This window comes from Lepidothrix coronata, unplaced genomic scaffold, assembly GCF_001604755.1.
Source record: "Lepidothrix coronata isolate B3197 unplaced genomic scaffold, Lepidothrix_coronata-1.0 Scaffold8, whole genome shotgun sequence".
In the NCBI taxonomy this organism is placed as follows: domain Eukaryota; kingdom Metazoa; phylum Chordata; class Aves; order Passeriformes; family Pipridae; genus Lepidothrix; species Lepidothrix coronata.
The window spans coordinates 10,573,474-10,599,142 of NW_016690188.1; the positions used below are offsets into that span (position 1 = coordinate 10,573,474).

The 25,669-nt window shown below is 42.7% G+C and overlaps 1 protein-coding gene across 6 annotated transcripts in view; it reads right to left on the minus strand.

Annotated features, from left to right (window-relative positions):
• Positions 1 to 7,675: 7,675 nt before the first annotated feature.
• The window catches only part of CUNH10orf71 (chromosome unknown C10orf71 homolog), a 31,992-nt gene continuing 13,998 nt past the window's right edge, over positions 7,676 to 25,669 (minus strand). For 2 of the 6 annotated variants that reach the window (XM_017804016.1, XM_017804012.1), the window contains exons 2-4: positions 23,960 to 24,190; positions 19,106 to 19,276; positions 7,676 to 17,390 (exon numbers count right to left, since the gene is read on the minus strand). In XM_017804016.1, the coding sequence (XP_017659505.1) occupies positions 12,571 to 17,214 (4,644 nt within the window). In that variant the 5' untranslated portion in view covers positions 17,215 to 17,390; positions 19,106 to 19,276; positions 23,960 to 24,190 and the 3' untranslated portion in view covers positions 7,676 to 12,570. Of the gene's footprint in view, positions 17,391 to 19,105; positions 19,277 to 23,749; positions 23,838 to 23,959; positions 24,191 to 25,669 lie in introns of those variants that run through there. The other 4 variants (XM_017804017.1, XM_017804015.1, XM_017804014.1 and 1 more) reach the window with 3 other exon arrangements.

Consider the following 25,669-nt stretch of genomic DNA (forward strand, 5'->3'; position numbering starts at 1 on the left):
TGCTGTCCCCATGCTGCAGTTCCTCCTGATCCAGTGCTGAACCTGGCAATAGGGAGGCTACAGCAGGGCCATCTAGGAGGGAGTCCACGCTCAGGGCATGCTCAGGGCATGATTGCAGCATGTTGGACCAGGTTTTGTTAATGGGGGTTGATGTACAGTGCCAGACCATGGAACCTCTTTATAAGGTTGCATGCCTTTTTCTCAGCTCTCCATGCTGTTATCTCTTACATGTCTATTTAAGTCTCCTTATGCCTACTTACCTTATAGCAGAAAATGTGGAGCTGTGAAATGCACCTTTGCTCAGTTATGCCGTAGGCTAATCCTTCTCACGCTGCATGCTGGATAGTAATGAGATTGTTGGTCTAATTGGCTCTTTATTAGGAGTATTATTTACAACAATGCTGAAGGCCATGTGCATGCAGATAAAGATCTTGGTTTACCATTAAACTCTTCCCTCTTGCAGTCAGTGCCCTCCCCTCTGATCCCCACAGATTGCTGCCCTTGGGGAGTTTGGGCTGACCTTCTCTCCACCTCCCAGAGGAGTCCCCCATCCCAGGTCATGGCCAGGGATAAAAGCTTGCTGTCTCTGGGAAGTCTGCCCTTCTGCTGCGTGCTCAAGCTTTCTGCTTCCCTGCAGCAGAAAGAAGCCAGCACAGTGTGGGAGGAAGTCATTTGTTGCTGAGTGGACCACGAGGGAAAAAGGGATGGAGATGAAATGCTTGTGGTGTGCTGCTGTGGCACATTCTCCCTCTAAAAGAGCTGCTACTCGATAAAGATCCTGTTGTGCCTGGCTGGCGGTGTGGTGGAAACAGAGTGTGAAGCAGGGGAAGTGAGAAGCCCTGAACTGACACCTGAGCTCTGAGTACATAATTCAGACCTCTCCACTGAAGAGTTTGACACCCCTCTCTGAGATCATAGTGTGGCCTGAGAGGGGGGAGTTGCCTGCCACAATGCCATAAATAAAAGAGCGCTAGAGTACAATAAACAATGCTTTATTCTTTCCAGTTAAAAACTTCCTTTGCAATGTAGTAAAATATTGACTTTAGGTGATCATATTACCACAAAACAAGACCTTTTCCTGATAACAACCAAAGAAGCATTTACATAGATATGGCCTGTGAGAATGTGAATTTTATTGTCATTTACTAACACTGAATTTCACTGGCATAGAGCATATAAAGCTTTAGTTGAGAGTGAGGTATTGAAAGTATTTTAATAATCCAACCACAATGCCTTTGTTTTCTGCCCTAAGCTCTCTGCCACAAGTAGATGTTGGTCTGCTGTTTCAGAAATCTGAGTGTCATATTTTGGAGCTGTGAGAAGTTTCCTGTGCTAAACTCATAATAGTTAAAACTCACCAGGATTTAAAGTATTGGCCTGCATAACTCTTCTAGTATTTAACTTCGATGGCTTCTTCCATAGTCAGTGTTTTTTATTGTAACATCCATAATATGAAACAGAGAAGGAAAAAAACACCACTGCTTGTGTCATTTTAGCCAAGCAGAGTTCTTACATGCAGAGCGACAAAAGGCAGCTCTTTTATGCAGGCTGAGTTACTTCTAGATCTAACAGCCACCCCAGTCCTGTTCTGATGGCCTGGAAGTTATTGAAGATGTTTCTGGTCTTGGACAGTTCAGCTAAATCATCTTACAGTCTCCTGGAGCACCTGAGACTGTGGCAGCTGTTTGTAAAGAGAAAATACCCCCTCCTCTGGGCTGGTCTGATGTCAGGGTGGCTGCTTTCTAAGTCCCAGCACAAGCCAGTGTGTTGTGGCATTAATGCTGTGTACAGGTGGACACCTGGGAGTGTGTCATCCTTCACGACTTACACACCCATCTTCTGCCCCACCAGTGGCCTGAACATACATGGCTCATCAGCTGCCAAGGTCAATTCTGGTATGCAAGTACTTGTGCTTTCCGAACAGTGCCTTCAACCCAGGCTGGGAGGCCTCTGATAGTATGGTCATAAAATGCACCACGAGAGCAGCCTTCAGAAGGCAGGCCAGACAAAGCCAGCCTGAGAACCGGTCCTTGGGACCGGTCAAGGCCGGAAGAAAACTTTTAATTTCTAATTAAATTGTGTTTGCTTTGTCAGCTAAACTGGTTTACCTTTCAGTTCTCCTGTTTCAGAATTCTTTTTTATTAAACTCCAGCACTCAATGTTGGCCCTAGAGACTAACACTTGCTACAGTGGCAAATTTATTAGGACTCCCCTAGGTACAAATAGGCTGAGCTTTTTATTATGAGCACACAGCTTCTTTACACCCACATCGTACATGAGGCAATGTGTTAAATAAGATCCAAAACCCATTAAATGAAGAAGCCCATCTCTGCAAAGAAGACTCCCCAGGAACCTAAACTCTGCCTGTTATATCACAGCTGGCTCACCCTTGCTCTGTTGTGCTGGCTGAAGCCATCAGGTTTTGGCAGATGCTTGAGAACCAAGATGCTGATGTGATCACCAGTCCTTGGCACAACACGGGTAGGAGCATCCCTGGGAGTTGTTAGTTTTTATTAGAAATATTTCTGTAGCAGTGCGCAAGAAATTGGCTGCTGGCAAGGAAGGGAGATGTACAGGAGAAAAGTGCTGATCCTATTTCTCCTCTGAACCATTACTTTAGAGCTAAACCCAGCTGGGACTGAGCCTGAGCTCCTCCAGGGAGGATTTGACAAACACCATCCAACAGGGGTCAGAAGAAAATCAAAGTCCCTCTCAGAAAGCCAAATACTTGAATACTTCTCCTGTGGCTCTGAACCTGGGAGTAAACCAGACCAATGTTGCAGCTTGTTGTTCAGACAAATGACACACACAACAAGCAGCCAGGCATTTGTGTGTGTGTGTCTGTATGTGTGTGTGTGTGTGTATGCGCACACAAATTGCAGCTTCATCTTTTTTTTTTTGGTGGGGTTTCCCTCCGCAGGGGAGGAGCAGCATTTAGGTGAGTCAGCTTCATGCACCCCACAGAGCACTTTGTCAGCAAAGCCCAGGACTCACTGCACAGTTTTATCCCTACCTCCACTATGAGGCTGTGGGGTGGAGTCACGACATGGGTCCCAGCTGGAAGGAAAGGGAGGAGGAGTGTTTTTTATTCAGTGTTTTTTTCCTAGTGATCTGTTTGTGCCATGACAAGCCAATGTGACCCCTACTTTACTCTGTTTTATTCAGTACAGACACACCAAAGGGAGGTATTTTTTGCTAAGGGGTTCCTCTTTTCAGTAACTGAACCAGCCTCCATAGCTTGGGAGATGACTTGTCCCTTCACTGGGACTCCCAGTGACTCTGCTGCTCAATGCCAGGCTGCCTTGTCTGCATCACATCATCACCAGAGATGAGTAGCAGTACAGCTGAAGATAAAAGTGATACTCTTTGTTCCTCACAAAGGCATTACTTGATCTTAGCTGAAATTGAAGTAGCTGGTTGGTGGGATTAAATTTTTTTTGGGTTAAAATACTGTAGGTCTGCTGCTCTGTAAAAATCTCAAGTGTCTAGAGAGTTGCTGAGGCTGGGAAGCCACCTCTTGTGAAGGAAGGAAACTCTGTGTTTCTATCCAGTTCTGATCAAATCAGACTTTTAAAAATATAATCCGCTGAGTTTAGAGCTATGCCTTTGCGCCAGTCTGATGAATCAGATACATATTAAAATAGTGACACTGGGACTCTTCTGTTCTGCAATACACTGTTAGCCAGACACTGTGAAAACAGGAGAGGAGTGAATGAATGAGAGTCATCGTTATTAACTAGATTTTAGAATTACATTAATGAGATAGGAAAAGAGGAGCCGAGGTACTGGAGACATCTTGCTCCTGCTGCAACTGCATGGGCAGGTGATTTAGCTTAGATTTCATAGTCTCTGTCTCTGGGACTTATATGTGCCCAAACAAAATAGCTCCTGCATGTTAGGATGGGTATGTTTGGGCCACAAATTAACAAGGCCCATAGGAAAGCAAACTTTAGTACCTGCTGGAAGGGAGAATTGCACTGGCCAGATATCACTTTTGTAAATGATTACACCTTTGAAGCACCTTGCTCTTACTTCATCCTTCCCCCCTGCTCTCTGCCAGTGCTTCTGCCAGTAGAGATGGCAATAAGTGGTGAGGAAAAGAAAAAGTCTTAAAACAGCCCAGTATGGTATGGAAGATGATGTCTACTGTGTGCTCTATCAGTTGACAGCATACACACAGCAATGTGAGCATTAATCTGGGGGAATTAGGAATGAGCGAGGGTTTGGTTTGATTCAGGCTGGATTTAGGATTAGCTGTAATAAAAAGCACGTGTTGGGATCTGTGTGGTTTTATCTATGGCCTCTGAGCATCACAAGCTTTCTCCTGCTCAGCCCTGTCAGGCAAACGTGATCATGGCTGACGATGCTGTTCCAGCAAATGCCCACAGTATAGACACAGTCACATTTATAAAACCTTAGTTTTACACTGGGTCAGCTTTACTTACAGGGTGGCCTTACTGCCACTGTCCTTTGTTCATTTTACTGACAAAGCTGCACGTGCTGAAGGAGCACTTCAAGCAGTGTGGATGTACCATTGCCCTTACGTTAGTGCCACTCCCACAGCGTGAGTGTGACTGGAAGCTTTCCAAGGACCAGGCTGTTGTTTGGGTTTCTCAGATGAGAAGTGTAAAAATTGACAAGTGCAAACCATGCAGTTAGTGTCCTGCTGAGCCTGATCAGATAACCTCTCTTAGTATACTCCAGGGATGCAGATATTGTACACCACTAAACATGTCTTAGATGCCTACAAGGATATAAAACTACAGCCAGGTTCCTCTGCCACTTGAAAACACAGTGAGTCATCAGCAGGAACATCATCCCCCCCACAGTGTCAATAAGAAGATTGTCAGCACAGAGCTAGTACCATGGCAGCTGTATCCAGAGCCATGGACAGTCCAGCAAAAGAGGGAGCTCCAGAGTGGCTCATCTGTGACAGCCAGTGCTAGGAGCACTTGTCTGTGACTCAGAAACTGGTTTCTCCTCACACAGCGATTTTGATGATGGTGACATCTCTTCTTCATTCCAAAATGGATTAAAAAAACCCCAACCAACCACCCCCACCATAACAACAACAAAAAAACCCAAACCCAAAACAAAAACCTCAAACAAAAACAAAACAAAAAACAAACATGGGGAGAACAAAAGTCAAAACAATATTCAGCCCAACAAACTACAAAGTAATAAACAAATATGGACTATTGGAAACACTTTGAGATATTTGAAAACTTTTGCATTAGTTTCAAATTTTTAATATCTGTTTTTAAATTAATGATTTCTTTAAAAAATTGTTTCAGTCCAAAAGAAAAGGTCCAGGACTGTTTACACAGATGTCCATGTAAGCAAATGAGGACTTCTCAATAACTTCTGATCAAATTTCCCAGTTCAGAACACAGCAGTTGGAAAAAACCACACTCCAAACGTACAGATTTTTTTTACCAGCAATTTCAGTGTTGTCAAAGCAATCTCCTTTTCAGCCAGGAAGCTGTTTTATTGGAAAATTCTTGCTAAGGTGCAGGCATGTGACTTGACTGTGTCAGTAGGTTTTTGGTCCAGTACTCCAGCTGGTATTTGATCCTGCTTGGTTTATGTTAGGGCTCATCTGGTTGCTAAGGTAAGGAGTTTACTGTGAGCAGGATCAGTGCTAAGGCCAGTTTTGCTGCTGGGTTGAACCCTTGGGGCTGATTCTGTTGCCAGGAGATGTGTTTGCTGTCTCAGATTGATAGTGCAGGTGTTTCACAAAGTGGGAGTCTTAAGCAAAAGGGCATCTCCATCTCCCTTCACAGTTCTGCCTGGCCCAGTCCACCTGCCTGGCTCAGGACTCACCAACTGCACCACCTTCAGCAAGAGGAGACTGTGTGTGGGCAACCACTCACTCCTCCAGCAGAAATGCAGGTATGGGGGCATCCCAGGTACAACCCTAGCCCTGGCAAGAATATGGAAAGACGCAAACGTTCATCTCCCTGGGGTAGTGGAACATTGGAATCCCAGAGGAAAATGGAGCTCTCCTGGGGCAGACCTGACAAGTAATAGAACATGTGGACTGACAGGTGGGAGATGCAAAGAATAGTTCAAGAGCACTTTTTAGACTATGTCCAGACACTTCAGAAGAACATGAATACTGTATCTCATTTTATATAGACTTGTAGACATACTTAGATACACCTCTATATAGGTAAACATCCATATTGATCAACAATAACATTGTCATTATAAAGTGATATGCCATTCTCCTTTCATTTTTTTCCTGACTGTTCCTTTTGAAAACTTCAAATAGCACAGCTTTGGCATAGAATAATGCTGGAATGTTTTCACCCACGTTCATGGGATGCAGTCTCAGGGGACTTGTTCAGGCAGTCAGTGCTCACCAGCAGAAACTGATTCTGCCAATAGACTTTGAGCAATCTCAGTGCAATCAAGGAAAGACTCTCTCTTGGGCCATATCCAGTTCTCATCTCCCACAGCTTATCAGTGCTAGGAACAGAAAGAAGGATCAATGTTTATCTCAGAGTCTGTCTGCCATCTGTGGTCTGTCAATGTAAGGAAGATCCTGAAGAAGGCCACCTTAGCTCATCTGAAATGCTTCATGTTTTTGGTGACAACACTGACAACTCTGGCATAGCAGTAATTCCACTTTTATGTGCTCTGAATGTTGCCACTTCCTGTGCCAGTTTTAACCAACCAAAGGGACAGTTGTGATGAGACGAAGCTCTGACACTGAATGCCAGTGGGCAGGAGTGTGAACACACTGGGGAGCTCCAGGATAAGGGAGTCCAAGTCAGCACAGGGAAGAGTCAGCCTGTCAGGCAGCTTTGCCTTTGACAAGGCCTGACTTTTCAAAGTGCATTTCCAGCTTTGAATATTTTTTTACTTTTTGCTGGAAATCAACTTCTTTCCATTGCTAGAAGGATTTCAAAGATTGTCCCTGCTTCTCACAGAGTCTTCCCACTCTCCTTCTTTCAAAGTACCCAGGTCTCAATTTGTTCAATGGACTTCGACAGGGGAAAATGCTTATGTTTTAGGACCGAAAGCTGCTTCCTCAAGGCTTGAGTTAAATCTGCTTTAATAAAAACACAGAGCTTTAGTCAGTTGGGACATAAATGATTTCTCTTCTGTGCTATTGAAATGCTGCTTTCTAAGTATGTTCAATAACATATTAAAAGAAGTCTCTAATTAGCCATAGAGTACCAAAGACCTGACTATCTAATGTGAAAAAGCAACATCATGAAAACTTTGAGAATATCAAAAGAAGCAAGGGAAGATCACAGGTCATTTTCAGCCATTCCCTATCCATTTAAACCCCATAATTATAATGTTATGTTTAATATCAGGGTAAATATCATGTTTATATTATGTTTAATATCAGTGGTAAATGTGAGATCATCATAAGACCCGAGTAATCATCCTAAAGACAAAAATAAATCAATCATTGACCTCTGCTGTTATAATGAGCATTTTACAAAAAAACAAAACCCCCCACATTCAAGTTCAATTTACGCAAGTGTTCCACATTCTTTCTATCTCCTATAAGGCTCTGAAGCAGAGTTTCTTTAATAAAAATGACTGATGTACACCAGTTCCTCCAAATTACACATTTATATGTATTCACTAGAGCCCATGTAACTCATCATGTACAATATCACTAGCTTCTGATGCTGCTTTTCAGTGAGAGAGGGGATCAAACTTAAAGTTCTTTATTTACTCAGAAAGGAAACAGAGTGTATCCCCCAAATACACATATGTAAATCTCTCAGTGTATTTCTGGTAAAAACCATAACTAGCCAACTATTCTCCATATGGTCTGTTATATTCAAATCACAGTAACACTTTCGCTGTCAGCAAGGACTGCTTGGCTAGTCAGGGACCAAAGTAGAGCAGACCTAAATAAAATTGACAGTCTGGACAAGGACTGAGCCAAAATCACTTTGAGAAGGGTCCCTGCTGTGTTTAATAATGCAACATACAGTAAGAGAAACTGAGGAGAAATGTGAAAAAAAGCAAGTTACACCAAGTTACACTCCTAGTAGCTTCCCCCAGATGGATGGGGCATAGGGAATACAAAAGCCCTGATGTCCCCGGGGTAAGAAGGTGATCCTCTTCCAGTGCTTTACGACTGGGTGCTGGCACCACATTCCCAAGGTCCTCTGGCCAGACCACTGTCCTTGCACAGCAGGGAGGGGTGAGAATGACCACAGGAGTCCTGGACCAAAGGTGTTTCTGCCTAGCTTTCTGTTCCCTCTCTTTAAGAACAGGAGGAAGGGGGATGGAGCCCTGCATCCTGTCATCTCCTGGATCTTTTAACTGTGTACCACACACATGCACACGCACAATTCCCTCTTGTCAACTTTTTCTGCCAGCATAACTGGAGACAAAATTACAAAGACATATAATTGCAATGAAAAAGCTGGCTAAAAGGCATTCAAGTATTGCAAAACAAGTCCCATTTATTTTGTTCATTAATTAATAAATAATTACCTATTTGCAAATACAGTTGCATTGATGGAACGTGCCAATGACACACATCTTCTTGAACAAATTACTTAGGAAGGCACTGAACACCCAAGGAGGAGATGACAAAAATCCATGCCTGTAGGCCATTTTAATTAAACCGAATTCTCTAAAACAAATCCAGCATTTTGCACGAGGAAATTCAAACCCTTGGGACAAAGCCATGGCTGTGGGATTGCAGTCCAAGTCTGCCATGTGACAGCTTGACTGGAGGCATTGCAGTTGCCTCAGGAGGAGGAGGTCCAAAAGGAGGAAGTTCTGGCCCTAGAACCAAAGACTAGGTGTAAGTCAGGTTCGACCTCAGCCACATCTGCTAAGGAAGAATCACCACTGTAAACAAGCCTCAGGGCACCAAGAAATGCAACATGCAAAAAGGCCACATGCAGGAGAAGGAAAACAGTGAAAACAATGGCCCCTGTTACCTTCAGCCTACCGTGCTTCCACACACATAAAAAACCTGCTGTGTTCTTTAGTCCTAATTCCCGTCTGCTAGCGAGGCAGAATTTAGCTTAGTTTGTCTCAGCATCTCTTTAATCTATGATTTAATGTCACTGTCATGAAACAGTGCTTTCCTACAACTGCTTTCATGACTATTATTGCACATTTCCCATAGCACCCCTTCCCCAAAGAAAGGGGTCAATTCACAGCTGTCATTTTGCCTGGTGTTGACCTCTTCCAGCCTTGTTTCCCACAGCAGCAATGGAAAATATCCCCCCAACAAACACAAACAAAAAAGGGCAAGGAAAGAAAAATATTTGTTATTTCAAAGGTGTACTTTGTCTTCCTTTTAACACATAAACATTTTGTGTTTATAATATCATTCAATCTCTGTGGCAAAGTGCTCTAGGGAAAGCTCTGGATACATGAAAAGAACCACTTTCTCATCTGTTCTGTTTGTTTCATTTCATAGAATCATTAAGGTTGTAAAAGACCTCTAAAATAATTGAGTCCAGCAGTTAACCTAGCACCAAGTGTTCACCACACCTTATGAACACTTCCAAGGATGGTGATTCCACCACTTGCCCGGGCAGCTTATTCCTATGACTGAACACCCTTTCAGTGAAGAAATTTTTCCCAGTAGCTAATCTAAACCTCCCATGGAGCAACTTGAGGTCATTTCCTCAGGTATCGTCACTTATTACCTTGGAGAAGACCCCCCACCTTGCTACAAAAGTTTAGCTACAAATTCTCTATGTTGAAACTCCCTCTGGGACAAGGTCAGAGACACAGTCCACTGTGAACGTAGCTCCCTGAAGCGAGCAGAAAGGATAGACTGAAATGAAGAAGTCCTGCTTGAAATGTATGTGTTATTCAAGTTAGGACTCCTTTTTAGGTGCCCATGTTTCAGTTTACCTTCACAGCAGAGTGAAAAGTACACCCTGCTTTCCTCACATACCTAGAAGTAGTATAATGGAGTATCCCATTCTCCACAAGAAGAGTTTAAGAAGACCATTCATAAAAGGGTGCAGAAATGTGCATATCTACAAAACAAATGACAGTTAACAAAGTAAAAGGATTTTTTTTTAATACAGTCATACATTTTTGTTATCATATTACCATTTATTTTTTATCTGTGCACAGATACTTTGTATCCATAGTCTTCCCTTGGAAAGCAAGTGTTTATCGTGTCCTCTGAGAGCCTACTCCTTGACTTGCGCCTGTTAAGGGCATTTAAATTTATAATATCACACAAAAAAAAATTGCTTGTACACTCTGCTAGGCTTTCAGATTACATAGGTTTTGTCTAAATGTACCATGGAAACCTAGATCTATTTGTCTATATTTTAACATGGATTAGATTCTGCTCTATCCTGGATAGATGTTATGCTCTATAGAGTGACAAAGAAGGGCAACATGAATAGCACCATCAGTTTAGCAAAATATTTGTGACAAAAAAAAAGAAAAATTTTTGTAATAAGAGCCATTTCCCTTAATTTAACAACTTGAAAATTAGTCTTTGTTCCTGAAACAATATTGATTTTCATTTTTTTTTATGTCTTTCAAAAAGATCCCTTTCCCAGGGGAGACTGTATTTTCTGAGTTCCAAGTCAAAGTTGATTTAAAAATTTTAATGTTTGCAGAACAGGATCATAGGTTAATTCAGGCTGCAAAAGGTCTCAGGAGGTCTCTGCATGAACCTCCTGCTCAAGCAGGGTCAGTTTGGAGGCCAGCCCAGGTTGTTCAGGGCTTTATCCAGTCAGATGTTGAAAACTTCCAATGGCAGAGACTGAACAATAGATGTTTATTCAAATATGGGCATTTGGCTGAATATGCTCAAAACCCAAACCATACCAGTACAAGCTTCTCCATTTCCACCCCACACCCCTGCTGCAACCAAACCTACCAAATCACAAAATGTATAACAGGTGAAATGAACCTCAGAAAATCATTAAAGGCTAAATTCAAGCCCCACTGAAATCAATGAAGCAATGCCCTTAGTATTTGTCTAGCACCTCTAAGGGAAATGTTTTAGCAAATGACACTGATGAAAGGAAGTGTCTGGTGGGATCAGGGCAGGTTGTGAATACATGGCTCTTGTCAGGGATGGAGGAAGGCTGAGAGCTGAATTCAGATTCAGGAAGGAGTCAAAGCACCAAGTGTTGCTCTGTGTTCTGAGAGCAGCTTCAATCCTGGCAAATTTACTGAAAACCTCTGCCATAAATATTAGCACTGAGAGTGGAGAAGTGCCTGTATTTATTGTCAAAAGGCCTGATTCTTCCCTTTCTTTTCAGGAAGTGAAGAGCTGCTTCACTGAAAGCAATCCTGTAATAACAGCCTAAGATGTGAATCAGGCTGAAAGTCACTGGCTTAATTCTTCCTTAAAGCTTCTGCACTTCAGTTTTAACTGGGAAAACAGTATGAAAATGAGACAGAAAAAACCTAAACCAATACTCCAAATACAGATATTTATAAGCAGGCACATTACATTCAATTCTTTCATCTTTTCACCTAGGTTCCCTCATTATCTACAATGATAAAAAAGAGCTTACACAAGGATGAGTGATATTTTGATACAGATCTTTCAAATAAAACTGATAATTTCAAAAAACATTTTTCTAGAAATTAATACTTTGGATGCTTTGCATCTTTTGTTTGTTTTAAATCACAGAATTCACAAGATCAAAATTAGGTACATTTTTCAGGTTTTAAAAGTTAGTGCCATGTTTCAATGGGAGCCTGAAAACAAAACAAAACACATTTCAATTACAATAAGCAAAGAACTTCTTGTCCTAACAAACAATTAAATACTGTTATGGGATTTCATTCAACCTTGTTACTCACCAAAATATTTCAGGCCAAGTATCAAGATAACTTGAAGTTTTAAGTTGCATTATAAATAAACTCTGACCCTGGGGGAACCTATTTGGATATTATCAGAAATATAAAGAATTCAGTAGTATGTTAGTGGTCACTGCAAAAGTATATGAGAAGTCTAGAGCAGCTGCAAGTGTATTTTGGTTGTTTAAAATTTGAGGGTTTTTGACATGGCTGTCATATTGTGCATCCAGTATACAATCTTCTTGTCAATAACATTGGGGCAATCGATGTGTGCAAAAAATGAATCTTGCTAATATGGCGTATTTGTAGCCACATACTTTCTACTTGTCAATATAGTTCAAAGGCAGTGAGTGAGGAAAGTTCAGTAGATGCAGCATCTGTCCTAGGTATCATAGGATGGATAGGATGGTCTCACAGTTTTATTTTGTCTCATGTGTCATGCAACATATCTGGGTAAAAGGACACTTGCTTTGGCTATCCCAGCCTCCTTAATGGCAAAACAGAAGCAGCAGCAAGCAGTGGCTTTATACTGTCATATGCATTTGTCTAGCTGGCATTGCCCCTTCATCTCACTGATAATTTGGTGCTTCCTAAATTTCACTCTTCTTCAGAGTGCTCATCACCTTGCATCTTTCAACATGGTCAGCTTTCACTTTCCTTCCCACCCAAACCACAATGAGATTCAGACAAAGTGTACAAACATCAAATCTGCATGTGCTTTTGTGTGCATGTGTCTGTCCAAACAGTTCTTAAAAACACTAGCTGGCATATTTTGTTATTCAGTTTTCAAGATACTCCTTCAGCAGCAAAATCGTCTAAATCAGTGAGGGTCACTATGCCAGTATTTGGGGTTGGGCTCATGTCCTTTCCTAAGTGAACCTGAATTTCTTCAGCATCTTGACCGTAGGAGTAAGAGGCTGGTTCAACATAGGGCTGAGTGTCCACAGATTCAGTGTATCTGTAGTCCTGCTGGACGTCTTCAAGTAGTTCGGCTGGTCCTGGTACAGCAGATATTGACCAGGTAGGTTTAGAGAGCTGAGAAGGTGACTTCAGCACTGCTACTGAGGAAGCTGGTAAAGGCAACACTCTAGGGTAGGAGGCATAGGGAGAATTCTTAATTTCTGAAGAGGTGGACTGGTATAAATTCTGTTCCAAGGAAGGGATTGAGACTTGAACATATTTGCCAGTTTCTGGGTCATAAAATGTCTTTAAATTAACTTCAGCTGGTAAATCAACCACATAGTATTGACCAGAGTCAGGGTCTTGGAGGAGTTTACGCTGGGTTGAAGAGGGTGAAGGGCCTACTGCTGGTGCAACACTAAGTCTTCCAGTACTAGTTTCTGTGGGAGTAAAACTTGAGTGAAGGTGAGGATGGAAGGGAGAATATCCTAAGGGTGAAGCAGATGCTATTGTCTGTCCAGAATGAGAAGAATTTCTCCCTACAGCATCTGTATGCTCAGTCTGATGTTTTTTCTGCTGCTCTTGCATTTTCTTTCTCCTGCTTGCCAGCTTTTTAGCCCGACGCAGAGCCTTTTCTGTTTTTGGTGGTACAGTGGGTGGCTTGCCTGTTGTTCTCTCACCAAGTCCCTCGGGCTCCAGCCTCACAACTTCCCCTGAAACATCAGAAAGCAGGTTCTTCTGTGCTGAATCAGGTGTCTCTTCTGCAGGCATATAAGCTTGCCTCTTTAGTGCCATGTTCAGCAAGGCAGGGTTTATAACATCCTCCGTCTCTCTAAGGCCAGAAACAGTTGGTTTATCTGACAGTGAACTGGCAGCAAGAGAGGGCATTGTGCTGCCTGACCTGGGGCTTGGAACAGCAGAGCATATAAGATTGTCTAACAAAATCGGTGCACCTTCTGTATGTAGGCTGTCCTCTAAAGCATCATGGGATACAGAAGAATATGTGTGGTCCTCTGATATGGAGCCAGTCACAGGGGAAATTGTCTCCCTAGTGATTATTTTTTTTGCACAAGAGCCACCTTTGCGGTTAGATAAATGATGATTCTTAAAGTAGTTCGTTTTAATTTCTGCAGGATAGCTGGGGTTGTTTTGTGCTTGGTCATTTTCCAGACCTATAATTGGCTGTGTTAAGCTGTATCTTGCCCTTGTATTCTGAGGCTTCTCCTTATTTCTGCAGATACTTTCCTCATTCCTTTTCCCACGTTTAGTTAACAAAACAAAAGTCTTTCTATCTTCTTCCATCAGTTTCCCTAATGAAAACGTCTCCGTACCTTCCAGAAGATGGGGATCCAGTGTTGCTGAAGTAGATTCAGGCTCACTGGCTTCTTTCTCTCTGTCGGTTGCTCCATCCTTCACATTCTGCTGACCTCCGTGTCTTGACGCCAACCAGCCTATCTCCTGGGCATGCAACAAGTTTCGATGCTGATTGTTGTAAACTGCTGGGGGCATATACCTACGTTCCATTTCCTTATAACTGCTGCTAACTGTATCATCCAGGGAAAAGGACCTGAATAGGGGCAGCTTGACAGCCTTTATTACTTGAGGCGATCTGAATGTGTTATCTTTAATCATAAACAGGCTGGGTTTGGTTGAGCTTGAAGATGATGGTGTTTGCGGTTCCTCACACCTGGGGATTGACATGTCCCTTATACTGTCAGAAGCAGAATTTGTGCTATTGGCCTCTTCCCTTTTCTCTCTCCCTACATTCTCTTTCATTAAGCTCCTCTGTTCATTCCCAGTAACCTTTCCCTCCCTCTTCTCTGCTGCATTAATATCAGGACTGATACAAGCACAATATTGCAGTTCATCTTCACCAACCTCTTTCCCTCTCTCCATGTCTCTTTTCTTACTATCTGCATCCATTTCACTCTCAGTCCTCTGGCTTTCTTGAAGGCATGCTGTCTGCACCTCGGGCACTTGTAGAAATGGCTCCTCCTGAAGTGGCTGCTCTACTGTGGAGACATAAGATTGCTCCGAAGAACTAGCGCTTCTTTTGCATTGTGCTTCATGGCCAGATACCACAATGTTGGTTTGGGTGTCACTGTAAGGTACATCTTCTACTGGTGAGAGTTGGCTTAGGAGTGTTTTGAAGGCAAAATTTTCATTCTGAATAGCAGCTTGTCTCTCATTTTCCTCACTCTGGGCACTGTGATTTTGCATGGGCTGCCCAGGTGTTTTGTCCACATTGTTTCTACTGAACGGTCTCTGTGCTGGATACTGCAGATGTTTTCCTAAATCAGGTTCATGTGATTCATGTCTGAACGAGGAGGAGTTTTCATTATCTCTTGTGCTTTTAACCAGTTCTTCATGTTTTGAATCATCTTGCTGCAAGCTGTCTCCAGTGCGGTAAAAGGAAAGGTCTGCTGTTGTCTGGGGTGATGTCAAAGTCAGGTAATTGTCTGCAAAGTGTCCAGTTGGGTCAGTTTTATCATCCTTTTCCTGAACACTGCTAGACAGTACAGAAGCTATATCACTCAATTCATCTTTCTCTATAATATTTTTCTTACTTTTTTCATGCACAGTCGAGAGTGAGGCATTCATTTTTGTACTCTCCTGTATATTTTCCCTAGTTTTATTTTTCTCCTCCAAGGCCCTTAACAGGGGAGAAGGGGTATAGATGCTTTTAACACGTTTACGCACATCCTTCAAGTTGAATAACAGACTTGATGCTGTCAATTTGTAATTATCCCAAGACCTATAATCGCCCAAGCTGCTCTCCTCATGGTCTCTCGATGATGTGCTCTCAGTGGGAGGAGGTGTCAGTGGGATCAGCTCACTTTCAGCAGTGTCCACCTCCTGTTTTGGTGGTATGACAGGTGTTAGGAGTTCGGTGATGTTGAAAGAGGGACTGATTGATCTAGGGGAGTTTACCTGTTTACCCAGAGGAGTCACATCCAGACCAGGTTTGGCACCAGTCGGCTTTTCAGACAAAGAGCATGTCTTGTGTCTGTCTGTGAACTTCTCCTTTGCAGCCTGTCTCCTCTCTGCTGCCCCTTCTGCAACCCTCTGTCTTCTCCAGGGTGGACAGGTATTGCCCAGTTGGGGGGTGGGGGATTCCTCTTCAGTTAAGATGGGCTGGGGTCTTGGTGGAGGTGGGCTGGGTGCCTGGAACGTTAGTGAGGGTGAAACCATCCTATAGGACATAGACTGGGGTGAGACAGAGGCTTGGGACATGGCAGTGGGGGAAAGTCGAGCTGGCACTGGGGGTGGTGGCACGGGAGGGGCGTCAGAGGTAGGAGGTGTTGGAGTATGGCCCTCCTGGGTTGGGGGTGGAAGAGGAAGTGCCTGTGTGGCCAGAGGTGGCCGAGGGGGACCCTGGTGTGCATGGTTCCTAGGGGGAGGTGTGGGAGGAAAAGCAGCAGGAAATTCGTTTTCTGAAGGGAGGGGACCCTGAGGTACATATATAGCTGGGAGAGGGAAAGCAGTTTCTGGTGGAATTGGCTTCATCTGAAAATCTTTCTCTTGCATCTTAGCAACAGTGGTTGTGACAGGTGACAATTTATGTTCACCTGTGTGGGATCCTTTAATAAATGGTGCTTCTTCCAGGTATGAAAGACCTTCCTTTTTCATTTTTATATCAACAAATTCCTCCTTTTCAGTCAGTTTTTTATGATGAACATTCCATGATTCAAAGGCACTATTCTCACTGTGAAGAAAATTACCTTTTTTTGCTGGTTCATTAACTTTTACGTTTCTGTTTTTTAAGGCCTTTTTAGAAGAACGGGAAAAATTTGACTTGGCTACTTTTGACATCTCAATCAGCACAGGATAATAACCATCAGAGCCACCATAACCCATGTCCACTTTGTTAGGTCTTTCCTGTGGCTCATGTTTGCCACTGAGACAGTGACTACCTGGACTAGCTTCAGAAAATTCAGAAAGTTCCTGATGGATGCTTAAAATGTCTGTATCATCCCAGCAAGCAATATCATTTCCATGATTTATTTTATGTTTTTGAAAGCTATTCTTAATGGGCTGCTTATTTGCTGTCAGAGAACTTCCTGACCCTTGGTCTGCAGTCTTATCAAATGTCTTAATCAATGAGGACACTTTTGAAACATGCTTATTGTTTGTTGGACCAGGGACTGGCAAATTCAGTGTTTTCCTTTCCATAGCAAAGGTGTTATTTTTAGCAATCCTTTTCTCCTCCGGAGCACGCTTTGGTAACTGTTGGAATGTTGAAGCCCATATTGTATGTTCATTGTTTCTTGCTGTTAGCTTGTCACAGACATTGCTTTTCCTGATGTCATGGTTTAATGTCCCTGAGTGAATTTTAGCAGACAACTGGAGGGCAAAGTCTGGTGAAATGGCAAGTTCTGGTTCATTGTAAGAGTCTTCGAGTTCTGCTACACACAAACTTTTGAAGGCCCGATCTGTGAGGCTGCTCACCTCTCTGTCTGCATCATCCAGGAGACTCCCAATACTTGAGGAATCACTATGTCCTTCTGTGTGTTTCTTATTTCCCTGCATTGTTCATGAGAGTCATTAATGAATTATCCAGAGGATTAACTTCAGATGTTGAACCGGCAGGTGGCTGTGTGAGGCAGTTCCAGCTGTTTGCAACTCACAAGCACAAAGCCATTCCTCTGGACAGTGGGGCTGCACATTGACTCATCTTACAGAATAGCTGAAGGAAATTTTCTTCTCTGCAAAGCCAAAAATAATAAATTATCATTTTTCTATATTAACACTACCAGATAGAGAACATTTTCCAGATATATCAGTCGTTGACTAGCAACACAATAAACAACATTAAAAATCATTGTTATTTTGGTCAATTCAAATAGCTCATGGTAGATAATTAAATTTCTGGAAAGAGTCATTAAAAAAAATGTTTAACTCATATTTTTTACTTCTGCTCTTAAACAAGGACATGAGACACAAATTTCAAATATTTCTCTTTCCATATCTCCAACCATAAACGATTTCAAGTGCTGCACATGCATTTAGCAAAGAAGGTTAGCCATTTTTGGCCAGGAAGAATTAGTAACGAAAATCACTTAAAAAAAGATGTCACTGCGTACATCATTGCACACTATGTCCAAAATGAAAGAAAAGCTGACAAAACTCAATTGTCACAGCTTTGTCGTGACAATTGCTGTGAACACAAGCCTTGTTTGAGAAAGCCAAATGGCCCCACAGGTAAAGAGGGTTTACTGTGCATGTTCCAGGCAAATATTGCTCGTGTACAATCCTTTAGCCACCCACAGCAGAATACGGTTGGGTTGGTGTGTTGCAGCTGAAGTGGCTGCTAACATCAGCTTAGCCAGCAGAAGGCAGGAGTGTCTAGGGGACTCTAGCAGACCCACTGAAGTAGCATAGGGAACATTTAGTTTCAGTTCCAGAATGGCTGAGAGCTAAAGGCAATCCATTCAACACAACTATAAAATATCACAGCCTTCCATTAATCCCTGATTATGAGGCACAGTCAGGGCCCACAGCCTGGGGTTTTTGTCTATCTCCATGTCAGTCTGAGTACAGGATGGGGGAATCTTTGGATGGAACAAGAAAAGCAAAATAGACTCTTCAGCTGTACTTGAAATCTATACATTAAAACTCCTTACAATTTTTTTCTGTAAACTCTTCAGATGCTTATTCTCATGTTTAAGGACTTGAGCAGGGTACTGAGTAAACTACTAGGAGACTCAGTGTAAAAGCATACTCAAGAGCTGTCTAAAACTCTTTCTTTAAGGAAAGTCTGATCTGTATCTCCATTTCCTCAAACAGTGGTTACAAACCTGTGATGGGCTGAAACAACACAGTTCACATCTGTAGCAGCTTCTGTGCAAGCGGAAGATATCTTCATCTCAAGTTTGGATCCTCTGTAGAATTGAGCAATGAAATTCAGATCTGGATTTCAGCCTCTCCAGCTGTCCAAATCTATGATTCTACCTTTGCCCATCTCAGTGAGATTCTTGGAAAGGGTCTGTTTTTCCCTATTGGTGCTGGTCAAAATATGAGAAGTCAGACTTGAGCTTAATCAGCTTATCAGCTGAATTACTTGGGCTCAGTTGTTTTTTCAAATGAAAACACTCCTCACCTTCCTTTTCTATTTAAAAAAATCTCAGCCAACCTAATTTTAGACTCCAAGTGTCATAGTGAATCTAGATCCTGTTTTTCCAGCCATGCAATTCCAATGACTTATGTGTAACTACAATAGATTTACACCAGAAATAAAATAAGCTTAACAGAGCTTCTCCATCTTACTTTGTACAAAGATTTTTCAAAAGTGAGTTTTACCTCCCCCCCTCCCAATTTTTGTGTATAATGCAGCAAGATAAAAGACAAGACAAATTAAAGACCATCCTGCTCCTGGTTTTGATCCTTAACTATTATAAAAATGGGAAATACAGGTACATACTTGCCACGTAATTTGCTTCTTCTCTTTAGAACTCACTCTCATACTTGTATTTGGCTTCTTTTCTAACCATCTTTACTGAGAAGGTAGAAATAGTCCAGTGATGTAAATTTGATAGAAGTAGTGTCCCAGGATGTTTCTAAGCTTCAGCATTTTTTTGATCTTAAGTGAACTCTACAATTTGAAAACAAAGACATTTGTTTGAATGATCTGAAGATTGTCTCCTATTTGTTCATTAATTTGTTCGTTCACATTTTGCAACCATTTTAGGAGTGATTTACAGGATTTCTTACAAAAAGACAGGTAGCTATCCATCCCAGAGCAACAATAGTCAAATACCTGGAGGGTTTGATAGCTTGTGGAGTGCAGTCAGGTTACTAGCAAACAACTGTCACTAGCTCCAGCACACTCTGGTAGCCCCAGCAGAGACTAACAGTTGAGTGAGCAGTGGTTTCCTGGCATGCTGCCCATTGCAAAGGCTGGGTGACAACTCCTGGCTAAAAAGAAGGGTTGTGCCAGAAGATTTTTTCCCTGCTGCTGTCTACATCCCTGCTGTGCTACCCTTTCAGAGGGAGTCAGAGGAAAATATGTGCCTCCACTTCGCCTGTATATGACTTTCTACTGTCAATAAATACAGACGTCATCTGGTGGACTGGGAACTAATGTAGCTGATGTTTGAAAGTCCATGTTTTTCACAGTCGCTGTGGTAAAGGAGAGGAAAGGTGGACAGCTGGGATGGTAAGGGGCAGTAAACAAAACATCTTTTTGCTTCCATGCGTGAATCAGAGTCAGGATATGCTAAAGGAAAGCTCAGCTATGGTGAACATACATTGCTGCCATTCTTTTGCTGTGGAAACTCCCAAGGTTCAGGCTAGTTTGCTTAATCTTTGCAAGAATATATTGATTTCCTGCCTGGTCCTGAGGTAATGCAAATAGCACAGTCTTCTCTAAGGAAACTTTTGAGTCAGCTCACGATATTAAAATCCTACCGGCAAAAGTGGCAACAAGGGCCCACCCACTGTGATGGTCTGCTGGACCTCACCTGAGGAATGACAGTTATCAGTGTGTTTAGGGATAAGCTTGTACCAATCAGAGCTTTCTGTGGTCTGCTTAAGAAGTCTGGGTAAAAAAACGTAAAACTAAAGGAAAAAAACTCAAAAAACAATGCTACATCTGACTGCAGTCAGACGTAAAAGGGCATCGTCTCTTCAGAGATGTATGCTCAGTTCTTTGCTCAGAGGTTAAATTTCAGTTTTACTGCTTCTGTGGTACTCTTAACTGTGCAAAACCAACACACCTGTGGGAGATGGTGATTATGTTCTGCTCACTCATCAACGAGCCGCTGACTAAATTACAGCAGCACAATGCTTATTGGCATTTAGGTTGTGCCTGAACTAGGAGGAAGCTTGCCTTTCAGATCTCCTGGATAGAGGTCTGGAGAAACATACTGTCCCTTGTAAACTGAGAACTTTTGCTGAAAAGTGAGTAGAGTAACTATAAACATTTTCCTAGATGGAAATTGTTTTCCTAGATGGAGTCATTGTTACAGAAACAACTCAGCGCCACTGATCAAGAAAAGAATAGTGACTGTCACTGACTCTGAAACCCTTGCGATGATCCTTGTCTTGCCTGGACACAACACTTGTACTTGGGCAGCGTAATGTTTCAAGCTAGAAAAGCTGTATCTGCACCAAGTGTTCAAGGTGTAGATCATTACTGGGACTGGATGGAAAAAGCAGCACTGTACTGATCTAGCTATCCCTTGTATAGGTATGACAGCAACTTCTGAACCAGGCAAAGAAGCTGTTCATGCCAGGTTTAATAACCTGGTAAAGCCCCATTTCTTTACCTTTCTGGACAAACATGGCAGCCAGCAAGCAAGGTGCAGTGTTTGAGCTCAGATCAGGTCAGGATTCAGCTAGTTCAAACATTTAAGAATGTCTGAATTTAGTCTATTTTAAAGACAGAGGAAAGCAATACTGGGCATTTGGAACTGCTTGGAAATGCTGAGGAATGTGTGAGGGGTTAACAATAGGCATCATCTGATATGAGCTACTGAAAAAGCTCACAGGAATACACAGATTTCAAGCAGCCTAATCAGAAACCAACCTCCTCTCTCTTTTAAATAGGAGGCTTTTTTCAGTGTCTCTCTTAAGTACATAGCAAGTTGTGATGAGGAGGTTAAATTACAGACTATTCCTGGCCTGGCACAGACTGAATGTCAACCTTTTTTTTCACTAGACAGGAGCTGGGCAAACCAGCAAACTTGGCTGGAGTGTATGACATCACTGCTGCTGCAATATATAAAGGTTCCCCCACCCCCTTGGGGTGGTATTTAGCTGAAGTGTTGTGCCATGAGACACTACAGTGGCATTTTGGCAGCACCCTTGGGAGTTGCATAGCAGTTTAAAGTCAGTAGCACTGCACTACCCATGAGAACGGGAAGAGAAGGGAAAGGGAGGAAAGATTTTTTTTAATCTTTGTGAGCTGATTTTTTTTATGTGGTGCTCTCTATATAGCATCCATCCACACTTCCAGCCCAAAACTTAGAGCCCTATGGTGACTGCTGGCTGAGGTTTATTCAGCAGTGTGCTCTACTTCCACACATGCTGCTGCTTTGGGTTTCCAGGGGCTCATCATGACAATGAATAGTTAGTGCTTCTTACCATGGGAAATAGGAGAATCCCTAATGAATTGGTGACTTTTTTGCATAGGTGCACATTTGTTCATGGCACACACAGGAGTTCATAATCAGATGAGAGGGCTGGACGGAAACAGGCCTGGTCAGCAGGCTGAGACAACGCTCCCAGTCGATGGCAACTCCTCCTTAGCCTGAGTGGGGCTGGCTCAGTGAGCTCTCTTGGATATTGCCAAAAAATCCTGCACGGCTGCAGTGATCAGCCCATGAATGGCTATGGAGGATGCTGCTGTTGGTCAATGATCACAGCACTGATGTCTTCATTGTGCAGATAAAAGGAAAACAGATAAGAAGGTGTCAGGGTATTAAGTGTCAGGTGTCAGGATGTGAGTCCCTATCAGAGACAAGGAGCCAGAAGGATGTCCAGGAGAACTAACGAAAAACCCTTGTGGTCTGGTGTAGCATAATTGAACATCCCTTGTGTGAGGCTGCTTGGATTGCCAGGGTGTGTGGGCTGGTCATATTGGGCTGTATTGGAGAAAAATGCTCTCTCTGATCTGCCCTGATGCCTGGGCTTCTCCAGGCACACGACTTCTCTGAGCAGCCCTTGGGGCATATGGACCTGAGGGAGGATCACAACACCCTCAATGAGGAGGGGATCTGCCTGCCAAGAGAGTCAGTGGTGCTTAAGCCACATTTCCCTGAACTATCAAGAAAGGCAACATCTGGATTGCCATGGCCATAAAATTAAAGCTATTAGCACAAGCCAGCGTTTCCCTCATCCAAGATCACTTGCACCTATGCTTTGCAGTCATAAGGGGAAGCCAAAGTGAATTCTGCTATTGACCTCAGCTATTCCAGCATCAGATCTTTGATCATTGAACTGGAAAGCAAGACGAAGGAACCATTTGTCTTTACCAAACCAGTATGGTAGACTGGTCCATTCCTCTTGAGGATTTGGTCTGGCAATTGTGTCTCGAACAGCTTGTTCTGGGCCAGAGAAGAGGAGAGACTGTTCTTGACTTTGGGCCAGCTTCTGTTCTCAGTTACACTGGTATAAATCTAGAGTCATTTTACTGACGTCAGCAGAATAACAGAACAGAATTGGTGACTCTGAATACATCTACTTCCTAAGCCAACACTAGTGCACTATCCAGAAGCTGCATATGCAACTGTAACCACAGGAAAGTGAAATTCAACAGCTGTGAAGAGCCAAACCTCACCCCCATGAGGAATTCAGACCAACATGCAAAGGAAAGGGATGTGGAACCAATATCACGTTGCTGGGCCACCAAATCGTGTCCTCTAGATAATTCTGATTTTCTAACCTGTATCGCTCATTGCTGACAATAGCAGTGCATTTGAGATAATTTTCCTCTTTTCTGCAATATTTACTGGAATACCTAGACCTAAGAGTGGTGTGGTCCCAAACATGGTATGGTCCCAGACATGCAATAGTCCCAGACTGGACGAACAGAGCTGGCTGCCAATCTGTATTGCCATCCTGTGGACAATATCATCCTTTGGAAATGTGTCTGTGTATGTGTTAGGGGATGTTGTTCTCATTTAGATAGTTTCTGAAATTTTACATGGAATAAAGATTCTGAAGAGAAATTATAAATTTCAAAATTTCATTTAAAATTAAAAAAAATCTTTTCATTTTAGATTATTTCACTATTTTTACACTATGGACCACGAGAAATAACATGTAAATATACTATAATAGTTAAAATACTATGTTATTACTGTCCTGAAATCAGAGAGGGTGTATGCTACTTAACTTTAACTGAAACTTTTCATTTTATTTTCTATGTCAAACAATACTCTGACGATAATGCAACAGCGTGATCTTGTTTTGAAATTTCCCTAAGTAAATATTTCAAATTATAAACCCCATAAATTTCCAATTATCTCTCTAGGGGAAATGACATTAAAATGAATATGCTTGTGATTTTATTTGTTTAATCAAACCACTTTTTTTTTCTGAAGAAAAGAGCTGAAGTCTTTTTCTTCCAGTGAGCTCTACTGAAGCTACAGTATCTGTTGCCATGGGAGTTGGAACCAGGGACTCATCAGTTCAAAGAAGGTCAGTGCAACCTGGTGGAAGTATGAACGCAAGGAGGGAGTGTACCTAGCTAACGACCATGTGTTATGTGTCCTGCTCTGTGTCCTTTCCCCAAAGGATGTGAATGTCTTCCAGCCCCAGCTGAAACGCTTACCTCTTCAGCTCAGACCACAAAGCTTCAAGCACTGGGAGATGAAGACCTCACGTGAAGAAAAATGGGAGGAATAGAGATTGCTTGCGACAGCTATGGAGAATCATGGCAAGTGCCTCTACCTTTCCCTTTCTGCTTCAATGGCAAAGACCCAACAGTTATTTCCAGCCGGTCTCCGGACTGCCTTTCTCAATGTCCTCCAAATGCCCCATCCTGCCAACAGGCCTGTTAAGTCTGGAAGAAGGAGTTGTACCTGGACTGAGGCTTTCTTGCAACTCCTGTTCACCCCTTCCATCACATGAGCCCTATTCACTGCCTTTGAAGAGCCAGTAACATGCAGACGTGACAGGGGAAGCCAAAGGCACAGAGCACACGACTAACACAGGCAAAGGGCAGGTGCAGCACTTGACAAACAGCACAAGTCCATGAGAAATACAAGGCAAAGGGACAGTGCTCCTCCCATGACCCAAAGTCAGCACAGACAAGTGACATTTAAGCAACTGAACCCAAACAGTGCACTTCTTGGCATTAAATGTCTGCCTGGAAAAGGCCACTGTCTGTAACTAGGTCAGTCACTATACACCAGGATATTTATACAGCTCCCCAGCAATATGGTACATGAACACCTCGTGGCTATTTATCTTTATAAACTCTCCTACTGCAAGGAGGATTTCTGTCTCATTTACAGATCAGCAGCTAAGGTCCAGCTTCAACTGACTGATTTGCTCAAGACCAAACAGGGCATCTGTGGCAGGGCATGGAACCAAATCTAAGTTTTCTGAATCGCACAAGAAGAGCTTAACTTTTGTCAGTTAAGGCAAAAAATATTCCTTCCCACTGCCTTTCATAAGTGACAGTACTTTAGTCTCTGCAAAAAAAACCCCACCTTCAACTGAGTATAGTGCTGTAGCTTGACATTATATTGTACAGTGAAATCCGTCCAGATTTGCAGGTGACTAACTGCAAAGATATCTGCTTTGCCTCAGGTGCTTGATACCTATATCTTGTTGAGATCATTAAAACTCAAACCTTCCTCACTAATTCATGGTGACAACTGACTTTGCAATGGTACAGCCCCCTCGCTGAGCACTGGCAGGATTTTGGCTGATGAGACAAGTATTCATCTCCTTCCATTCAGTCTCAAGAAAGGCTTAGATGATGAAATCTGAGTTTTCACGTCCTGAATGGGAGAGAGACTTTCCCACAGGAGAGGGAAAGTTGTAGAGTACCACAGGATTGTAATGACTTGAGATGGGAGATGACAGAGGGGGAAGGGAAATAAAATACATGGACAAGAAAACAAATGTAATGGTTTGGGTGCCTTGTAATCAGGAGCACGCCACACAGTCCCAGCCCCTGTCATGGGAAAATTGTAATGAATCCAGCAAGTACGTAAGACACAAGAGGGAAGCAGGTGCATTCTCCTCTGTGACCTACCCAAGGAAATTTGCAGCTAGCAACCAGCCATGCCTCACTTTTCTTTCCAGACTTGGGAATCTGAAACCATCCCCCACTTACACTGCCCTCTCCTCATCCGCCCCAACACACCAATACCATCTGCACTGTCAAGTTTACACTCAAGCTTACATTTAAGCTTCTTGACAAGGAGAGTCTGACCCACAACCACTCATACAGGATACAGTCTCAGGAAATAACAGGCTTGCAGAAGACAAGTATTACTCTTTTACCAGTAGTCTCACTCCTTTCCTTTAT